The sequence below is a fragment of the Aptenodytes forsteri genome, unplaced genomic scaffold (assembly GCF_000699145.1).
Source record: "Aptenodytes forsteri isolate BGI_AS27 unplaced genomic scaffold, ASM69914v1 Scaffold66, whole genome shotgun sequence".
Taxonomy (NCBI): domain Eukaryota; kingdom Metazoa; phylum Chordata; class Aves; order Sphenisciformes; family Spheniscidae; genus Aptenodytes; species Aptenodytes forsteri.
This window is the reverse complement of record NW_008795131.1, coordinates 3621305-3642219: the sequence shown is the minus strand read 5'-3', so window position 1 is coordinate 3642219 and position 20915 is coordinate 3621305. Positions and strand designations below refer to the sequence as shown.

Genomic DNA, 20915 nt, shown 5'->3' with positions numbered 1-20915 from the left:
TCAGACACACATACAGGTACGTGGGCAAAATTCCAGCACAGCTCATTTCACAGTTGCTCCTACCTGACAAAATGGGCTCTGCTAACTGCAAGACAGTCCTCGTCTGAAACTTGTACAGTTTTGCTCGGGGAAGTAAAAGGCATTCAACAGCAGAAAATGGCTGCAGTTTTTTTGGCAGCGATACAATCCCTTCATCTATTTAATGGCCTTTGGTACGCTGCCGAATTGATTAAAGCTTTACTACTGAAAACAGCACGTATGAACAGCTTCGGTAATTAGAATTTTTAATTATTTCAAATTGTACTTTCAATACCTAAAAGCCTTAACAGAGGAAATTCACAATAGGAGCAACCATAGATCGTATTCCTTGATTCAAATTAAATTATCAATATTGGAAATGCACAAATGACTCAGACACTGGAATTATCACACTTGTGAAGAACGACCACTGTGAATGTTCTGAAGATTTATCACTGGGCGGTAAAGACGACTGCCTTGAGCAAGTGTCATCATTTAACGCTGCACAAATGCTCCAATTGCAGCTGATAAATACAGCAAGAGACGGCTTCATTTCCAGAGACATTAACTTCTCTGGCATCATCCTTGGTGATACTGATGCACACTAATCCTTGGTTAAATATCCATTTAGCGTCTTCAAGGGCCATAAAATAAGAACAATAGTTCATTTCCAGCTAAACATAACCACACTGTTTTTGGAAACGTTCAAAAAAACAACCCCAAGCAATATGTGACTCCTGCTAGACCAACCTACTCTGGACTTTGGTCCAGTTGCCAACTCAACCAGATTTACTTCCTTTTTGGAAAAAAGCGTCATTATAATTGTAGTCTCATAGAGTCAGTGTCTGCTCAGAGGAAACGTCTCGACACTATATACAATCAAGAAGAAAATACGTGAGCAAACACTCATAGATGTAGGAGCAGCAGCAGGAACATACCAGTACACCAAGACTGTACATCAAGTACCTTCAGATCCTTGTTCCCAAGGCACGGCTTCCAAGAGCAAAACCTTCATGTATGTAAGGGATCACTTCACTTACTTTTGCAATGGATTGTCTTCTAAGAATAAGTGTCCTTGCTATTACCAGCAGTACTGAACAAGGGATTCAACTGAGAAAATATCAAACTTACCTTTTGTGAGCAGTAGAAGAGTTTCAGGGGAAAACACAGTTCAGGTACCGTCTGCTTAACAGCGCCATTGGAGTTAGTTTCCTTTCTTTTCAGAAACCCCATGAACCAACAGCTGGATTAGTCTTCTGAAGTTTTATTTTACTGCTAAACTGCAATCCATCTGCAAGTGCACATATCCAAGCAACAGCAAGATCCATTTTGACCTCTTACTCCTGCACGTTTGTGTCAAGAGTTGTTACCCCTCCAGTGACTAAGTGAAAGATTTTTGCCTTTGACTTTCCACTTTGTTAGCCTTAAGTCTTGCATCAACTACAACCTAGCAGTAGGATACATCTAAAATACACTGGCATACATTAAAATAATATCACCAAACGTGCAGCATGAATGGAAAGGATTCTAGAAGAAATCTCATATTCAACTCTGAGTAAAAAGCCCAAATACTATCCTCAAATCTCGGTGTTATGATCTGACACACGCAGGGAGCGCTTCCTCTAGCAGTAATGTATCAAATGAGCCACATCTCCAGTAGAATTTACCTTGCTAAACTCAGTTTGTATCCTCTGCAAAACTTTCCCAAGGACTTTTTGCCATTAGCATTAACCTCACAGTTACTTGGATTCATGATGAAGTGTATCTTCCTAAAAAGCCATTGTTAGTCTCTGTTTACCTAGAACTCCATCTTATTTCTGCAGGTAGTACCAGAAAGCAGGCTTCAGGATGGCTTCAAGTTTTTCCCCTTCTTAAAGAAAAGAAACCTAGCAGCACATTTGCCACAACTTGTAAAAAAAAAAAAAAGTAACCAAACACATCGCCCTCTGTATTGACCACAGCCACCATACAGGGAACTGCCGCAACCCGTGAACCGAGGCGTACTTTCAACATTCAGATGGAGCAGATGGCCTCCTTTTTTCCAGCCCCGGTTATTCTGCGATTTACAGACTTAACAGGTTACAAAACAACACCAGAGGAAACGATGACCACCTGTGCTACAGCGTGACTCTTCCTTTAGCTACAGGAAAGGATTTCCTCTGCTGGCGAACGTAGCAGTTTCATTCTCCACCTCTGCAAACGGCTAGCTGGAGACAACCAGGCGTCTGCACCGAGGCAGTAGAGACGCGTTATTTCTTGGCCTGTTATTAAGAACTATATTTATTTTTTAACTTGCAACTTTCCTTCTGCTTCTGCGTCTTTTGTATGAATCATACGTTGAGAGCTGTTTCTATCTGATGGAAACTGATAGTCTGCTTGACCTAAGATGCCTATTGATCCATTATACAAGAACAATTAAACAAACGCTTACGCACAGAATTACTACGTGTCATTTACTTCAGATTCTATTGTAACGCAAAAAATTTTAACTTCAGAAATTGTTCCTCCTGGTGAGGCAAAACCCTGTGCTAATAAGCAATATGCAGAAACGCTCACTGCAGATCAACTTTGTTTTGTTTTCTCTTCTCATTTTAACAGGTTAAAAATAACTTTTTTCGTGAGAGCGCATGATGAAACGCGAATTCAGGCTTCTGCTCGCAGAGCAGACAAGGCAGGCAGCGCTGCCGCCGCGTGGCTGTGAGCACCGTTGCACTGCCCCAGGTCCAGCTGAAAGCAAAAATTCAGCACATGCCACTAAAAGATTTGTCTCGTAACTTCCTATCGAACTCTCCAATGATGGAAATTGTTGCATGATTTTCTTATAACCCCATTCTTTCTGGAACATTTTGAAGCAAAGCCTTTTTTTTAACCTACTTTTCTGTTAAACTCAAAAGGAGCCTTATTTACCACAGCATGAGAATTGGGAATAAAATTATTACAGCTCGAATTTTAATTGTCCAAGTACATATTAAAAAGTTAAGCAATTAAGTATTTAAAAAGACATTTAATCCTTTTTTCTCACTTTAATAACCCGCAGAAGGATTCTCAAGGGTAGGTAAGAAGGGATCCCATCTGCAGCCACTGTGCTTCTAAGTCATCACTGATCTCATTTCAGATCTATCAAAATTACACCACAGAAAAATGTGAGAACCGCTGAATTGATGTGGTTCAGTGCACCGGTTCCTCAGACTTACTTCTAAGAGGGAAAAGTCTCACTCTCTCTCATGTACACAGGCACACATTTTAAATAGGATTAAATGGACTAATGCTAAAAAAATGAACAGAATGTTCTTAAAAGGAAAACTAAAATAACTTAAAAACAAAACTTAGAAGAGCTGAAATGTCTTGGTACTTAGAAGTAAGTGCTACACTGGACAAACTGCAAAGAACTGCTGTATGCTTACTCACATGTTCCAATCTTCTGGATTGACAAATCCATTTAAGCTTAATGAAAACATTACAGAAACTTCAAAGCAGGAAAACAGCTATTAAAAATTATCTGACAAGAAGTGACACATCATCTGCATCCACAGTATTTAATTTGTTTGAATAATATAGTTACAGATAAACAGGTTCACTCCATATACAATTACCGATACCTTTTTTTTTTAATACAGCTCATATTCCAGTACATCAACACTATTTTATTTACAAGGTATTTATGTACATTAACATCTTTCTAAAGTCAGTGCATTGTCAATAAGTTTTATACAATAATTTACAAAGTGAATGTAGTTAATAGTTAACTTAATAAATTTACTACTAATTCATGAATTAATTTAATTTAAAAAAATTAATTACAACCAATGTAACAAACACAGAAGATCAAATAACATTAGTAGATTGTGCTACCTGCTTAAATAAAACATTTTAAAGTAAATCAGTTGAAAATCTTTCACTTTTCGTGGAGTTTGCGTAGGGAGGAGTAGACAAATGGGTACTGAAAAAGCTTCTAACCTAGAAATTCACAAGTCATGTTTGCTTTTCTTCAGTCTCAATGTTTAGACCACTTTAAAGATAAAAGACCATATAGGACAGGGAGCAACACTTTACAAGTAAGACGATACTTTTTTTGGAACCGATCTGCTGTCCTCAAGGAGACACGACCTCCAACAAAGGCAGGGAGGTTTTTGCCTGAGTAAAGACAGCAAGATCAGCTGATATAATTTCTTAAATGGATAAAACTCTGATCTTTCTGGAAATTATAAACTTACTGTTAGGCTTGGCATTCTTGTAAAACACATTAAAATTAATCCAAACGTTTACTTCAGAGATCAACCGCGTAAGTACCAATTTTGTTAGTGAAGATACAAAACCTAAAGAATTTGGAAGATGACACATGACAAAATTAGTAAGCTGCTTAGACTCAGCTGAAGAACAAAAGGCCGAAAGAGTGAAACTTTTATCTTCATTCAGATATGCAAACAATTTAACACTGAAAATGTTTAAAGAAATACTCAAAAAATAACCATCTTTTTTCCAGTCTCTGCTAAGACTCAGTCATGCTCTCCTTCATGCGATAAGCCTGTTGACTTAAAAGAGCATGTTGCAAGGGCACAGAAAGCAATTCTGGTTTAACTGCAAGTATATGCATAACCTGTTGCAAAAAAGAAAATTCGAAAAGGCAACCAAATTTTGAAAAAAAGAAACTCCATTAAATTATGAAAAACCAATAAAAAAACCATCCATGAATGCTACGATAGCTACCTGACAGCCACAGCTTCTTATTTGTTTGAAATACACAGTGGATAATTCACAGCCATTCACTTCAGAGCCCTTACAACAACAAAAACAAACTATGTTTTTGAATTTAATTATACGAATTTTTAAAAGTGCAAATTTAAAAGCAACACCAGTCATGAAACATAAGCTCAAGCATCTTTCCTTCCAAAAGCTGGGAACATTTTGTGCAATGTGCACATTTTAAGACACCATGCGTATAATCACAACTACTCTCTTCAACCTGAAGTTTCTTCTTGAGGCATCTCAAAAGTTTGAGATAGCACTCTTCAGGCAGAAAAGCCATTCCTGAAACATGTTGATCTGCACAGCCAACACGTGGAGAAAACACAATTGTAATAAACCATTCAAGTGTAGAAATCAATCACTTCTCAAATTATGATTTGGTTGTGCTCCCAACATACAGAAAGAAAGCAACTGACACACACTAGTGGTGGCAAAACTGGAAACGTCTCCTACTCTTGATGTTCATTCTTGAAATTTGTGCACTTTTCATTCTCTTGCTTTCCCTGTTTTGCCAATAAAATGCAATAAAACTGCAGGAAAAAGGAGGTAGCAATATCATGTTGTCCAAAGACAACACTACAATTTTTTTTTCCCCATTATCTTAAACCTAGAGAGAGCCTTAGGGGTTTGTTAGAACAGTTGGTAAACTCTACACTACTTTGTTTAGCTCTTATTTGGACTATTTAATTTAGCTCTTATTTGGTCCTAGTCGGCTTTTCTCAAACCATTTTATTTAAAGGCCAATGGCAGTCTCAGCCTGATGCCTAACATCAGAAATGTTTAGAGCATGTATTGAGATAACAGAACAAAACAATACTATCTTTATATTAACTGCTATTTAATTAGGGTTTTCCTTTTGTGCTTTCAGATCACAGGGTACAACAACTACACTTAGGTTATCCGTTTCAATAACATTTTTGCCAAATGTAAGTTTCAGGATGTTATCCCTCACATTCTCAAAACAGTCCATGGAAGATCATCTGCTTACTGTAAAACACAGTACTTCTTATAATCTGACTCAAAATCTTCATCCATGCTGCTTGTGTCTGCCATCTTTTTGCCGTCTATCTTTGGCAGAAATTGTGCATAGTCTACCCCCTGCTGCTCATAGAAAAGAATGTAGGCAGAGTCGGTGTCGATTTCATCGGGATGCAATTCCTGCAAAAGAGAAAAACATTCTGAAATACGCAATGGGACAATTGTGTTGCTGTCACTGAGCTTAAAATACACGCAACTGCCCTACAAACAGTATTTTTAACTGGCTGTTTACAAGAAGAATCCCATTTTCTGTCTCCCTTATTATAGTTATCAGGCTCCATTATTTACTTGAAAAGTATGACAAATTTTACAGTGATAAATGCAAATACTTAGAAATGTCAGAACGTAATTATTCAGTAATTGAATACAAAACTGCTAGCATCATGAAAAAAATATTCTTGGACTTCCATTTTTAGTAATTTTTCCATCTTTGCACAAAATAAGCATCTTTCCTTAACCATGGTAGCAGCTGATGAACAGATGGTAAATTGGAAAAAAAACCCCCACCTCTCGTACAATTTCAGTTAACAATTTTAATATTTATTCAGTACAACTTTTGAGATGCTCATGATTTCAAAGAACAGTTCTCACAAGATGTAAATCTCTTGGGCTCTAGGTAACCAAGACAAAAATTATTTGCTACAAAAATCAATGATTTACCTTACAGCTACTGTCATTGTAGCAGTACCACTTGTTGTTCGGGTTTTTGGCATAAGTGACATAATGACCCCCTCCCATAATTCCTGAATGGCACTGAAGAAAACGAAGAAGAAAATAAAGTCTGGATCAAACATCAAAACTCAGAATTCACAGAATAAATTATTCACAAATTTGTGATCTTTAAGTGAGTGACAATGGTTCATGACAATCTATACATCTGGAGCTGACTAAGCTTACGTACTCAAGCAGAAAAAACATTATGCAGAGATATATTTTTCAGTTGTACTCAGTTTTATGGCAAATTTATTTTGCTGACAATGGCTCTACTTCGTTCTCCTTCTCAACAGATCCCTACTTTTTGTAATGAAAACAATACAGTAAATGCATTTAGTCAAAACAATGCCACATAAAGATAGTTTACTTGCATCAAAAAAGTCAACTTACCGAAATTGCATATAGATTGTAAATAGGGTTAACACATACTTCTTCTCTTTGGTCATCTGTAGTATCATCCTCGCTATGGTTATCAATTTGACCGTTGATACTGCCATTACTATATGCATTCTGCTCACAGATGTATCCATTGGCTAGAGTCATCTCACTGTCCTGAGCAGTATATAGTTCACTCTGGCTACCACCCAAAATCTGCCCTCTAGTAAGAGCATCACTTTGATCAGAAGTAAATCTCTGTTCCTGGTCAGTACCATTCTCTTTACTTGCATCCAAATTTTCTTTGCTACTTGACAGTTTGTTTTTACCCAGTTGTGGTAGCCGCAGACGTCCTTTACCTCTTCCTAAAGTCCTTGGGCTACTATTTGGGCTACTGTTTTTACTTGAAGGACAGCTGGTTCCACTTTTCCTCCCCAAAGACGGAGATGCTAAAACAGAAAACATGTGGACTACTAAGATAAGTAAACACATAGTCTATAGATTTTTTTTTTAAAGTGTTTTTTTGAATAACCAAACATTAAAAAACACTGTTTCACTACAACTAATGAGTAGTATATAAAAGTAAAACTATTTTTGCACACACACACACATACACCTATAAACTAAAACTTAACTACTTTGTGCAGGGACACATTCCCCACACTTAATCCAGCCCACTTACACAAGCAGACAGTGCCAATATCTGTTGTCACCGAGTAACAACTTTTTTTTTTTTATGGTAAAGCTTCACTAAGCTTTCCAGGGCAAACAACAACAGAAATGAGTGTTTCAAAGTAAGTGTAGTGCTTGGCCAAAGAAACATTACAATTTTGTTCATAATGTAATTTCCCCCCCCCCTCCAAATATCAGTATTGACTGGAATTTTCCCTAATAATTACCTACCTTTGATATTATTCAAGACAGTAGTGTTAAGGGAGGATGGACTTCTGTTCAGTATATCTCCTTCTCCTGGTGTGTAAGTGATCTGCAGATCTATTTTTCTAGACTCCCCTTGGAGAGTCCGTGGTTCAGGAAGGCTGTCAACCTGGAGCGTTAGCTGCTTTCTTTGAAAATGACTTGGATCCCTTTGTACCAAAAAGGCACTTGGGTCAAAATTTTCTCTGGGAAATTTAACAATTTTCTGAGATTTTATCCAGCGGCCATTTACGAACTGAAATCTTTTCAGATGAATGATCTAAGGAGAAACATGTTAGAGAAAATTAAAGGAGGACAATTACATCACAGTGAGTAATTTCACTGTTTAAAAATAATTTTCCCTGAAACATACACATTTTATCATATATTAATAAAAAACAGTAACAATGCTGTAGTGTGACAATTTGGATTTTGGGATCAAGCTGGTAAAATATGGAACTAATATTTTCATGGAGAAATGATGGAAAAGGTTTCTTCAATTCAGTGATCAGCACTGTGTGTTTTGAATAACCTACCAAATTTGGAAAGCAACAAATGCAGGTGTTACACAACTAGGCAAAAGATCATGTTACTGGAAAGACTGCATAAGCGTGAATTCTATGTCGGAACAGATGACACTGAATGCAAAACGCAACCATTTCCTGCAATGTATCAGCTAAAAAGATTCAAAAAAGGATTTGAGGTTTGTTTTATTTGCCTGAGTTACAGAAATGCATGAAACAAACTAAGTCAATGCCCCTCCTGAGACTGTGAACAAAAGCAAATCTTCTTATTCAGAACAAGCAGACATACCTAGCAATTCAAATTTGTGATCAATGTACTTTGGTTTTGTTGCTGTAGAGGAAAATTACACAAGATCATACCAAAATAGGAGGAAGTCTCCAAAGATCCAGTTTTTTGGTGGCCAAACAATGGGTCTTGCATTTGGAACAGTAGTACATCTCATCCTCCCCCAGTTCTTCCTCACTGGTGAAGGCTCTAAGACAACTATCCAGATTGATGGGCTCTGCTTGAGCTCGTCGGCTTTGTTCAACGCTTTCATGTTCTTCTACAATCTAAAGTGAGATAAAACTGTATCTGACTTGGAAACGTATACAAACTGCTCAGAGGAAGGCTCTATTCACAGTATCATACAAATAATATCATATAGTTATTTAGGATTAAAGATAAAAACTAGGTGCACTAAGTTTTAGCAGAAATTTTATCTCAATTATGAAGAGGCAGATGTACAAATAATGCACTGTCCTTATTCTCGGGTTCTGCTTAAAAAATTATTCATAAAGCACAAGTTTACAGATTCAACTCACAAGTCTGAACAGCTGATCTACATTAACTCAGCTATAGGCTTACCTTTAGATATGTTTTCTTGACTCAATGAGGAAATAGATTTACTCACATGCATAACTGTTTATAGCACTGGTGTGCTTAGAAAATGTATCAAATTAACATATTTTGTAATATATTGTGGAGGCTAGATCAAAAGCAACTCACAACAGACAGAAAATACACTGCTGTGGTTTCTTAAAAGCTTCCCTTCCACATTATGGTCACGTAAGAGGTCTAACATGAAGACATTAATTTATCCAGAATATACTGTTCAATAATTACTGACTTTATTTTAACATTAAATGGACAAAAGAAACATCAATTAAAAAAAAAATAAATTGGTGAAATGGGTTGTGCTTAAGAGCTATTGACCAACAACAACGGGTTTGTGTTGAAATTTTACCCGTTCTTGCGACGTCTGGTAGCGCAGATGGAGTGCTGTTGGATCCCAGTCTACAGCAATGTAAGCATTCCCAACACAAGCTCTATCTTCTGTGCACTCAATTTTACAGCCACGGCAAAATCTAAATCGAAAAGTTAGATGTGGTAAGTAAACTGTCCAATAACTCAGTTTTACATTAAGTCACACTTGGAGTGTGTGACTTAATGTCACTTCTCTTCTGTGACACTCTTCTTCTTAATGTGACTTCTGCTCCTTATTTTGTAACGTATGCACCCCCCAAAGTTTCAGGTCTTGCTTTCAGTGTAAAAGAGAGGCATTTTTATAAAACAATAATCAGTGTCAGTTTGCTATTTTACTACAAAACTTTAATAGAGATGAGAAATAGAAGCGGTTGGGTGAGCTCAACCATCTACCCACGTATAATGCTGACCAAGCCTACTGACGACACCAAAAAACTACAATGCTTTGTCTCCATAAATATTTTACAACATGATAGCTAATGTACTTTATTTATCTAGCTGTAAGAGACTTTTTTTTTTTAAATGAGTATATATGGTCTGAATACCTTCCAGCAAGGGTCTGAAATTTTCATTAGCACGTCTTTGTTTAAGAAAAATTCCAAGCGTGCTTCTAGGGTGAATTTCTTATTGTCCATTTTAGTTCTTACTCTTCAAATGGCACAGGAACTAGCAAGGGTAAATGATTTACATCTAAAAGTTTGGTTTTGTGTGAAACCCCCACAAATCATCCAAATATGTACACATACGCACCTGCATATATACACACATGCACACAGAATATTGTAAGGGGTTAAGAGGTTTCCGATAATCTCATGTCTGTCTCCTAATTTAAAGTTTCTGTGTCAGCAGAGCTTTCAGCTCTCCAAGTCATAAAAGCTATTCTACAGTAAAAGTCTGCCATGTGAGGGTTTTGGTTAAATTAGATTCTAGATTCTTATAGTTTGATATTACCTCTGAAGTGTATCAAAAACCCGTTACCATAAATTAAATTTCTGCTGGAGTGATTCCCTTCCTTAAATCTGAAAAGGACAATTTACCTGTACCATGGACACCAAGCACAAGAATTTCCATCCTTCTGAACTACCCTTAGGGTGAATGGATACTGATATCCCATGCTATCATCACTGAAACAGAAGAGAATGCAACATGAAACGTGAGCACTCGTTCAGACTGCCAATTACTTTCCTTCACTATGCTACCCATGTTTACTTTAAAAAAACCACCACCACCCCCCTCAAAATTATAATTTTGATTAGATTAAGCTATTAAAACAAGACCGGCCTTTACATCGCCTGAATTTGTCAGATATAATGAATTATCAATCAGTGGATGAGAATGAACTAACCAATTTGTATAAAGTCAACCTTTACGTGCAGCTAGAAGGTATACTACGTTTAACTGTATTAAAAAGGATTAAAAGTTATTTTTAATTATTGCCATTATTAAATTGCAGGACTCCAAAACGACTTCTTACGAAAATAACCCACTAAATGAAATCTGCAGGCAGAAAGCATCTGGGGTAAAAGCGCACACAATTGTTCCTAAAGTTGTTGACATTTAAAGCTTAATTATACATTAAAAAACGTATGTTCATTCAACAGAAGTATTATGAGAAGTCAAAACTGATAAAGATGAAGAATGAATATAGTTTTAAATCTTGTAAGCAAGTCTACGCCGCCGTATAATGTCATTCAAGCCAAAGACTGAGATGCCAAACTCACCAGTCTTGTGCATGATTACTAGCTTCCTGAGGCGGGAGAGGGCTAGCAAGCCTGGAAACCTGAATCCACACTGCATCATACAGGTCTTTTTTCCGTGTATGAACTGTACAAGGAACAATTAGTGGCATTCCAAAGAGACTAGGACGATTCTTCTGAGATGAAAGAAAATATAATTCTGTCCGCATCTGTGTATGTGAAATAAAAGAATGAGTCAGATATAAGTACGCCTTAACTCACGTTACCATAATTACTAGGATGATGACCTTGTTACTTATTTCAGGTGTTGGCAATTAAAATAAACCATTAATTCTATTAAAAGTACTCAATTTCAGCACTTTTTTCCAATAGTAAATACTGTAAATTTTGATCATTGACTTGAAACTGCCTGAAAAATTTTTTGTATTTTATGATATTATGGCAATGTTATTTAGGCATTAGACCACATCAACATAAATCTGTATTTCAACCATGTACAATATTTTGTATTTCATATGATGCATATTTCTTACTTTTCCCACCACACAGTAATACTGCAATGCAGACATGCACCTAATGATGCTAATACCTGTCCCAAAATGACCTCTACACTAGGCAAGCTTACGTTTGCCAGAGAAAGAAAACCTTTACATCTAAAGGAGGCACTACAGACTTGTATGCAACTTATTCCAAGCAGACAAACTAACCTTCATGCTGCATCTCCCATTTATAAGAAAGATTTAACACACTGACTTAATGACACTGAGGTACAGCAAACAGCTGCACCTTGCATAAGTTTTATACAATTAACCCTTTCCATTGATAAGATTTTTGACAATGACAAGCGTGGATTCCTGGAATAGCTTCCACAAACAACTTTTACTGGTTTTTAAGCTGTATAACTAGCAGCTTGTAATGGCTCAAAAGCATTATAGCAATCACCTAAGAGGTTCTGCAAAATCTGAATCAAGATAACAGCAGTAACAGTGGTTAGTGGCCACTACTTGAGAGAATAAAGCAAAAAAGCCTCATGCAAACATGCAGTAAAGAGAGAAGTTAAATGGCCTCCTGGCCCCCATCCACCAGGCTCTAAACATCAACAGACTCTAAAGTCTGGACACAGCGCACACAGAACGTGTGGCTGTTTGAGGTGTTCAGTCATCCAGCTTTGACATTTAGCGTTCAACTTAACTACAGATGCTTTTGCAAAGAGTAGTTCATGCTAATAGAATGACCCAGGAATGTACTATATATCTTCACTCTGTTTCCATAGGAGAAATAAGGCTTTTCCCCATAATGGGAAAGAAATGCATTTCTACTAGCTCTTCTAATTAGATTTTTTTCTACTCAAAGAATCTGGAACATTTAATCAGGGAGTTAGCGAACGCCCAAGTACGCATCTCAGCATTAAAGAACTGGGAAGCATGCCAGTACTAAGGAAAGAAAAACACACCAACATTAGACATGACGATTTAAATTTACAAGAGTTGTGTTTCTGTAGAACTCGGTGCTCACTTAAGAGGGAAAGGTATTCATGCTTCCTCTTCTTAACAAATACATACTAATTTATCATATGGACATTAAAAAAATCCTCGCTGACTTTCTCTCAAAGTGTGTTACACGAACAATTTATAACAAATGCAAAATCTACTTACCATTTTTCTGTGGACTGCAATTATATACCCTGTACATGGACTATCAGAAAGCAAGGGCACATGACCGTTGAGAGTCCAGTTGGCAAGGTTACGCTCTGTTCCACATGGCACTACAGTATTTGGCATTCCGTTTGGAATTAGGCTTGGTTTAGGAAGGTCCCCATTCATCATTATGTTGGGTGCTCCATTAGCTGACGGCCCAGTTGAGACATCTGTAGATAGACAATTACCTTCTCAATTATCTACAGTAACCAGAACTGATCACAAGATTTTTAACCTTTCCATTCTGTTCAATGCATTTAATGAAATATCTTCTACTCTCCTTAAGACCAACATCTAACCTTTTATTTGCCTACAATTTTGCAAAATCAGAGCATGCAAGAGCAAAGAATAACAGAGGTGTTTACAACCCATATATGAAGCCACAAACAATAAAACCAAAACTGAACACCATGCTTCCAATTTTTGACATGTCCTGCCTTAGAGCCAATCCACAAGTAATAAAGTATTTTCCTTGTTTCTTGTGTCTTTAACTAAAATAAGTATAGAGTGATCTTCAGACTGCTATCCTGGGCATGATCCTAAAAAGGATCACAGACCATCAGTAGATACTGAGACTGCTCACAGCTTGTCTGTGGATCAGAACTCGACTTCTTTGTCTTTTCTTTAATCCTCACTGTTTACTTATTACTAAGAAGTAGGGCTTTCTCCTGAATTTCTCCAGTACCTAAGCACTGTGCATTTTAAATGAACAGGAAAATAAACGTCGTCTTTTACCTGTCTGCACAGGACTTGATGCTGATGTAGGGGATCCTGGAATTGGTATTTCAAATGCACACAAAAACCCACTCACTGATAACCGGACTTTCTGGTTGTCTTGAGGAAAGTTCTTCAGCAAAGAAGGGAACGTTAGTCAGACATGTATATACTTCCACCTGTGACTCTGAACATGTTTTGTTCTTTTGAAAACAGTTTATCTATCAGCTCATCTCTCCCCTCCCATTTGCTTTCTTACACCTTTCTAGAAATGAAAAAGGAAGCCAACAAGCACACCGCTTTGCAGATCTCTGCAGCAAGACCTGAGAGAGTTATTCATGGTTCTCTAAACAGACTGAGAGCACCTAGTTTCAAGCAGTTTTAATCCTATTCAACAACAGCAAAAAAAAAATTACATATAGATACACATATACATACACACTATATAGAGCTAAGCCAGTCTTTACTTATGTCTCCAATGTCTTGACGGTGTTTAAACTCGTCACAGCACTCTAACTTGAGATTTATTACCTCAAGATGATTTTATCCTTTTTTTCCTAAAAATATCATTAGTAATCAATTCAATTAAACTTCTGCAAGCTTCTACATTGCTATTAATTTTGTTTACAAGTGGTTTATTTTGGTTCAGTTTACTTTGATTTTAAATCTATTTAAAGCAAGCCAAAATACCGCTTAAGAATGAAATAAGAGTTCATATAGAGATATAACTAAGCTTTTTTATCACGCTTTCAGTTAAATTATTTCACAGTTCTTGTAAGCAAAGTTTAATGTCAAAAAGAATGAAGAAGTACGCCGATGCACACAAATAACAAACAAAAATACCAAAGTATGTTGCAGTAATGATTTTTTTTTTTTTTCTTCTTACCTTTATATTGGAGCTATGCACTTCTGCAAGTAGAATCTGTTCTGGTTTTAGCCCACAGAGTTCACTTAACTGTTTTTTCAAACCTGTGTACTTTTCATCCATGTTCAATCTCAGGCCGTATCGAACAGGAGTAGTACCATCTAATTTAATTACTTTAAAGGGGAAAAGAAACACACTGGTCAGCAAACCAGGGAAGTTTTAATGAGAATAATATATTACAGCTACTTACTTACTAAAAAGTATTTTTTCCCCAACTTTAAGATATGTTTTTTTTTTTCTCATCAGCCAATTTTCAAGGTCTGCAGACAAACGTCAGAAAACCCCTTGCTGCATAGGTGGTAGAAAATGGTAGCAAAATTTGTTTCACTTTCTTATCATCTTTCCTTTTGCCTCTTTTCCAACAATACATGGGTTCCTCATAGTGTAGTTCATGACCCATAAAGCATTTTTTGTTTGTACACTCCCCCCAGCCATTCTTTTTCACTCTAGGCAGATTTAGGACAAGCTCCAAAACACAGTGAACAGAAGGAAAGTTCTCAGAATCTCCATTTTACATGTTTCTGCATTAAGTCCTTTAGTCAAGACTGAAAACAGGCCATCTATGCTCTGTTTTTAAAGGTTTTATTTTAGTTTACCTGTATTCCAATGAAAATTCTTGTGCTCTATTATATTAAAATGGCTATACTATCTTTAAGCATAAGTGCTAACACAAACAAAATTTGGATGTTTTATCGCTGTTCTACATATACAATTTTTATTTTATCAATGACAAGTTTATAGGGAGTTAAACACTACTACTCACCTGTAATTTCTAGGTGCATGTAGCTGTCCATTGGCAAAGGCAAGGATAAAAAATTAAAAGGGTCAAATCTAACACTTATATGTCCACAAGTTTTACATTTTACTTGTGACTTCAGCTGCCCATGAAATAAATCTACAACAATGGATCTGTTTCTTCTCAGATGATTTTCCCAGGCCTAAAACGACGTACAAAAAAACAATACAAAGTTAGAAACTGAATACTACTTGCTTGAACTACAGGAAGGAGGATATGCTGCAAGACCTCCAAAGTTTCATTGGCCTATGGAAGTCAACTTATTTCCATAGAAGTTGTTTACCAATTTCTAATAAATAGGAAGTATTTAGTTTCAACATGAGTAAAGAAAAGTTGTTTCAATTAACACAATAATCAAGGTATGACATAATTTAAAGTACTTCTGAAAGGATGATCAGGTATCTTGAAAAATTTTGATACTCCGTAATTCTGAGGAGTTGTTCAAAATGATTGTGAAGTATCATCTTTATACCTTTATTATTATAATACTTAAAACTCATTTTCAGTTCGAAGGTGAAATCAACTCCTTAAATCGCAGATCTAACAAGTTCCAAAAGACAGTAGAGTCCTGAAAGACTATTGCAACAGTCTCACCAACAAAGCAGCTTAGTACTATAAGGAAAAAAAACCCCAGCAAACAAACAAACCCCAAACCTTTAACCCATACCTCTGCTGCTACTTCCCAGTCTGGTCGACCATCACTGTCTTTCAATTCAACATATGGCTTATCATGAACTCTGTTCAAATCCTCATGAAGACCATCCAAAAGAAAAGCCAGAAGCTCCTGTGAGTCTTGCTGTTGAAAGCCATTAAATCTTGGAGCATATTTTGCTATTGTCCACTACAAAAAAAGCCAGAAAGTTATTTAACATCATGTAACAGAAGTTGTAACAATAAATCAAAATATTGTAGACAAGACGCATGCTGTCAACGAGCACAAATTAAATTGCCAAGAGTTAAAGGTAAGCCCCTATGCTTTCAGAACAAAAGACCATTTACAGGCAAAAGCATAATCTTTTGTCCCTAACAAGGGCTATAAAAAGCCACATCTTATACCACAACCTCTGATTCATATCAGGTAACCCCTTTGACCTTACAGCCACTGAACCATGATTATATTCCACAGAAAGCTGCTCAAGTCCTCAGCACCAAGAGTGATGCACCCTGGCCTCCTCCAGATGTGCATCTTGCCCCTGCACAGCCCCTTCCTGAACACCTCCCCTACATTCCTTCCAGGCAAGAAAGCAAATTCTGTGACCACTTTGGAGTAACATACGTGATGACTGACCGCCTAGGATATGGTCACTGGCTTCACAGCCAACTTCTAAAGCGTTGAATGTATGTCCAAGTTTCCTTCCCTTTCTCTAGGGGAGATACTGATTTGAGTCCCAGAACCATTACGATACAGGTAACATCAGGAAAAAGTGCATTAAGAGATTTCTGCTATTCAAAGAAATTCTTGCTTTCTACTTTTAAATAACACACATCACAGACTTACCCGCAGCTTTAACGGTGCTATATTCTTCTGAGTTCCACTCCACAACTCCTGAACCAAATCCCCATAGCACTTGGCCATGTGTCCTTTCATTCCTATTGGATTTGTCCTAGAAATCATGACGTAATTAATACCATACTAAAATTTAAACAAAGTTCAAGCGTGGGGATAAACAAGGAAGTGCAAAGGCTTCTTGCTGAACTGTTTTAACTCTCCCAGAAACAAAAGAAGTTATATTTTCATGTTTCTAATCTAGTATCTGCTGTATAGCTGATGGCTGATAACACTGAACTTAAAAAGGATGTATTCATACTGTCTACTTCCGAAAGCTGAAACTCATTTTAAAGAAATGTTACAGCATCTAAAATGCCAATGGTCTCAAATAGAAAATTACCTGTTAAGTTCATAAAGATGTCTTCCTGAGATGAAATACCGTGTTAGAGGTTGTGTATTACTGACACACTGGATACTGGAGTTCATGAAACATGTGTTACCCAGATTGCTTAATCCAGTAGCACCCTTTTCAGTAGGAACTGGGAAAAAGAAAACGTAATTACACCAATTGTGCAGATATGAAAAATTCAGAATGGTGCATCAGTAAAGTTAAGAGTATGACCTTTTCACAGAGACCAATGCAATTTAACCCATGTATTACTGACACACTGGATACTGGAGTTCATGAAACATGTGTTACCCAGATTGCTTAATCCAGTAGCACCCTTTTCAGTAGGAACTGGGAAAAAGAAAACGTAATTATACCAATTGTGCAGATATGAAAAATTCAGAATGGTGCATCAGTAAAGTTAAGAGTATGACCTTTTCACAGAAACCAATGCAATTTAACCCGCTCCCAATTACGAGACTACAGCTCGCACAGATGCAACAGAGGACCAGCCTGTTCAAAATATCTGCTCTGTTAACTCTACTTAAGTTAACAGAAATTGAGGTATTTTGTTGGATCTGATCCACCACGGACATCAGTACAATCTATACAAATTATTTTCAGGTAAATAATGATGATTCTGAAATTTCTGGATTAATTTGTTAAAATCTTAACTACTCCTTACCTTAAAAAAATCCAAGATAATAAACACAAAATCAAGAATTTGCTGTGTACCATTTGCTACTGCTGGCTCTGAACATCTACAAATTTATCTATCTATATATCCAACCCTCCCACATTTCCAGCAACTAAGTTAATAGAGCAGAGAGAACAAGCAAAGCAGCACAGGCATAAAAGACCTCTTCCAATGTTAAGAGCACTTATATTAAAAAGAATTGTTTCAACATAATATAGCCTCTTGAGTTTTTCTTCTCATCATAATTCAATTACTATGCTGAAACACTTACCTTTATGTCTGTCTATTTTACTGCTGTTTGCTATAAAAGACATCTCTTCTGGCCAGCTCATGTCTTTGTTTCGAACTAGAAAGAGATATGGTATAAGGATTTTTTTAAATCGTTTGTTACTTACTCCAGAGAGCTTATACAGCTGCAGAGGTCTAATTAAAATTTTCTAATATTGAATTGAGAAATTTGCTTATTTTTAGTTATTATTTTTGCCAGATTTCATTTCAATGTTTCCAATCATTATTGGAAATCATTCTAATACTGGCATCATTCCAGCCATGCCAGTAACATCTTTAGAAAGCAGCCTTGAGATTTCTTTCCTGTTGGATAACAAATTTTTCAGTACTTACTCTAATACTTAATAAGGATCCCCCAGATTCGAACAAATCTGTTCACTTCATGAGCGATCGCTAATATTTTTCGTTATTACGAACCAACAAAAGATTCAAGTGTATTTCAAAACAGGGACAAATTACATGTGTTTCAAGATAAAGCAGGACAAAAAAATACAAGCTTTCCTAAACTAACTTTACCACCACGTCCCCATAGTATCCCTCTGTAAACCTCTGCCTTGCATTGACACAAGCCATACAGCGAACTGGCTGAAAAGAGGGAGTTATTTCTCACTAGATCACTTCTCACAGCCAGTTCATGAGATCGGTGTCAAGTAGCTGTCCACGGGTAAGGCAGGTGGCATAATATACAGAGGAAGGGCGGACTGCCTCTGTCAGCAGCAGTGTTGACTTAATGCCGGTTTGTTTATTGAACTCCAGCCTCGGGGTTCTGTTTCACCTGATACAGCAAGGTACAGTCCCTCTCCCCTTTCTCTACACATAAATTCCCATTTCTTCTCCTGTGCCTAGTGACTAATGCAGATACACAGTGAACTGTATCAGCCACTCTGTCAATTTTAAATTGATTAAATATGAGCCGAGCCAAGTGGCAAAAAGGATGAGTCCATCTAGCACACCAACCTGAGGTGTAATATAAAGCTACGCTAAGTGAAACTTGCACAGAAACAATGCAAGACCCGGATTTCTATATAGCCTCTGTGATGTACGGACAACAGTAGAGTGGATTAAGTACGTACGCTTCTGTTTCTCACATTAAAAGGTTAGACAAAAAGTCAAGTCAAACTAGCTGAAAACTCAGCTGATCCGTGCACCCTGATACCTTTGACAAAGGCTTAACGTATTTGTGACTGATAGCACTGCCTAGCGTAACAGCGCATGGCAGGAGGATGAGAAGCAATGGACATTAACTGAAACAAGAAAGGTTGAGATTGTTTACGGTGCCTTTTCACCACGACGAGAGTCAGTCAAGCAGTCAAGTCCAAATGCATTAGGTTCTCTCCAGATGTGAAAATAAAAGCAGCTTGTAATGAAAATCTTAGAAATGAACCTGACATGGACTGAAACATGCAGTTTTCTTCACCTTTTGCTTTGTGAGTAAGAATGTGTTCATGCAAATATCATAACCTGAACTCTTGTAAAATTAGTGAAAGAAAAATCAGATAATGAAAAAGCCTCAGATGCCTCACACCACTTTTGTTAAATCTCTGGTATTTTAGTTATTACTGTAGGGGCAGTAGATTATTTGAAGCTTTGGTATTTCTTCCTGTATTTCTTTCAATACATACATATATGAAGACAGACATCTATTTAAACAAACTCTTCCTTCTCAAAACATTTCCAAAAATAAAATATTTGGACAGTAGGCCTATATTTGTGTAGTTTGGGCAATTAGAGAAATGGGTACTACACACAATTCATTAACCATATATATACTCATATAAAACTATTCCGTTTTAGTGCGTAAACCAATTATAGGCCCTTTTTATACCTTCTATTACTAAATGCTGCTCATCTTGGATTTTAAGATACTCCAGCCTGTGATCTTCATCATCCAGCAAAGTAAGATAGTTCTGCAGGAGAAAAAATACTTCATATAATTATTACTTCTAGATTTAAAATTCTCTGAGGAGATTTTAATCTTGAAGCAATGAAATTAAAACAGCATTAACAATTTCTTCACAAAAATGACAGCACCAGTTTCCTACCTATGTTAAATACAGTAGTTCACTGATCTCCAGAAGCATCTTGTTCAATGCTTTAAATTTAGCCCAGAAGCCAGAAGCATCTTGTTCAAATGCTTTAAATTTATGTGGTATTTCTTTAGAATGAGAGAATTACATGCACTTAATGATTTGGAGGAATACACTCCGCTTGTTCATTGTGATTTGTTCACATACACATTTGAAAAAGATCCTGGATGGCTGTTGGCTTCTGTGCCAACAGAAGCCTACAGCATCATGCGTGTCAATGAAAGAATATATTTTTATTTCCATTTAAAACAGTTTCTATCAAACTTCATATCAAGCTTTTTAATAGCTCAACCAACTACCAACGTTTAAATACATCAAAGGATAATTTAATGTTTATCAGGCTACTAGGAAAACAAAAGATAAGTTTTCTGGGTCTTTAACACCAAAATCTAAATTTCACTGCTTGGAGTGCACAAAAAACTCCAGAAAATAAGTGGCAAGACTTTTCCAACCTGAGCGGTTAAATTGCAAAGGAAACTTATGTCCACTATTTTCTTTTTTTCTGTGCATGTGTGTTTAACAGTTTCTAGAAAAGAATAAGATATACAATATTCAATAGCT

The 20915-nt window shown here is 36.6% G+C and overlaps 1 protein-coding gene across 1 annotated transcript in view; it reads right to left on the bottom strand.

Moving 5' to 3' along the window:
- Positions 1–3528: 3528 nt before the first annotated feature.
- Positions 3529–20915, bottom strand: part of USP32 (ubiquitin specific peptidase 32) — a 65443-nt gene continuing 48056 nt past the window's right edge. Inside the window, exons 19-35 of the mRNA XM_019471780.1 lie at positions 20093–20174; positions 18251–18325; positions 17295–17433; positions 16904–17009; positions 16073–16246; positions 15373–15547; positions 14571–14722; positions 13706–13817; positions 12929–13140; positions 11298–11482; positions 10614–10700; positions 9557–9677; positions 8691–8882; positions 7795–8086; positions 6907–7340; positions 6463–6555; positions 3529–5922 (exon numbers count right to left, since the gene is read on the bottom strand). Coding sequence (XP_019327325.1) covers positions 5749–5922; positions 6463–6555; positions 6907–7340; positions 7795–8086; positions 8691–8882; positions 9557–9677; positions 10614–10700; positions 11298–11482; positions 12929–13140; positions 13706–13817; positions 14571–14722; positions 15373–15547; positions 16073–16246; positions 16904–17009; positions 17295–17433; positions 18251–18325; positions 20093–20174 — 2805 coding nt within the window. The 3' untranslated portion in view covers positions 3529–5748. The remainder of the gene's footprint in view (positions 5923–6462; positions 6556–6906; positions 7341–7794; positions 8087–8690; positions 8883–9556; positions 9678–10613; positions 10701–11297; positions 11483–12928; positions 13141–13705; positions 13818–14570; positions 14723–15372; positions 15548–16072; positions 16247–16903; positions 17010–17294; positions 17434–18250; positions 18326–20092; positions 20175–20915) is intronic.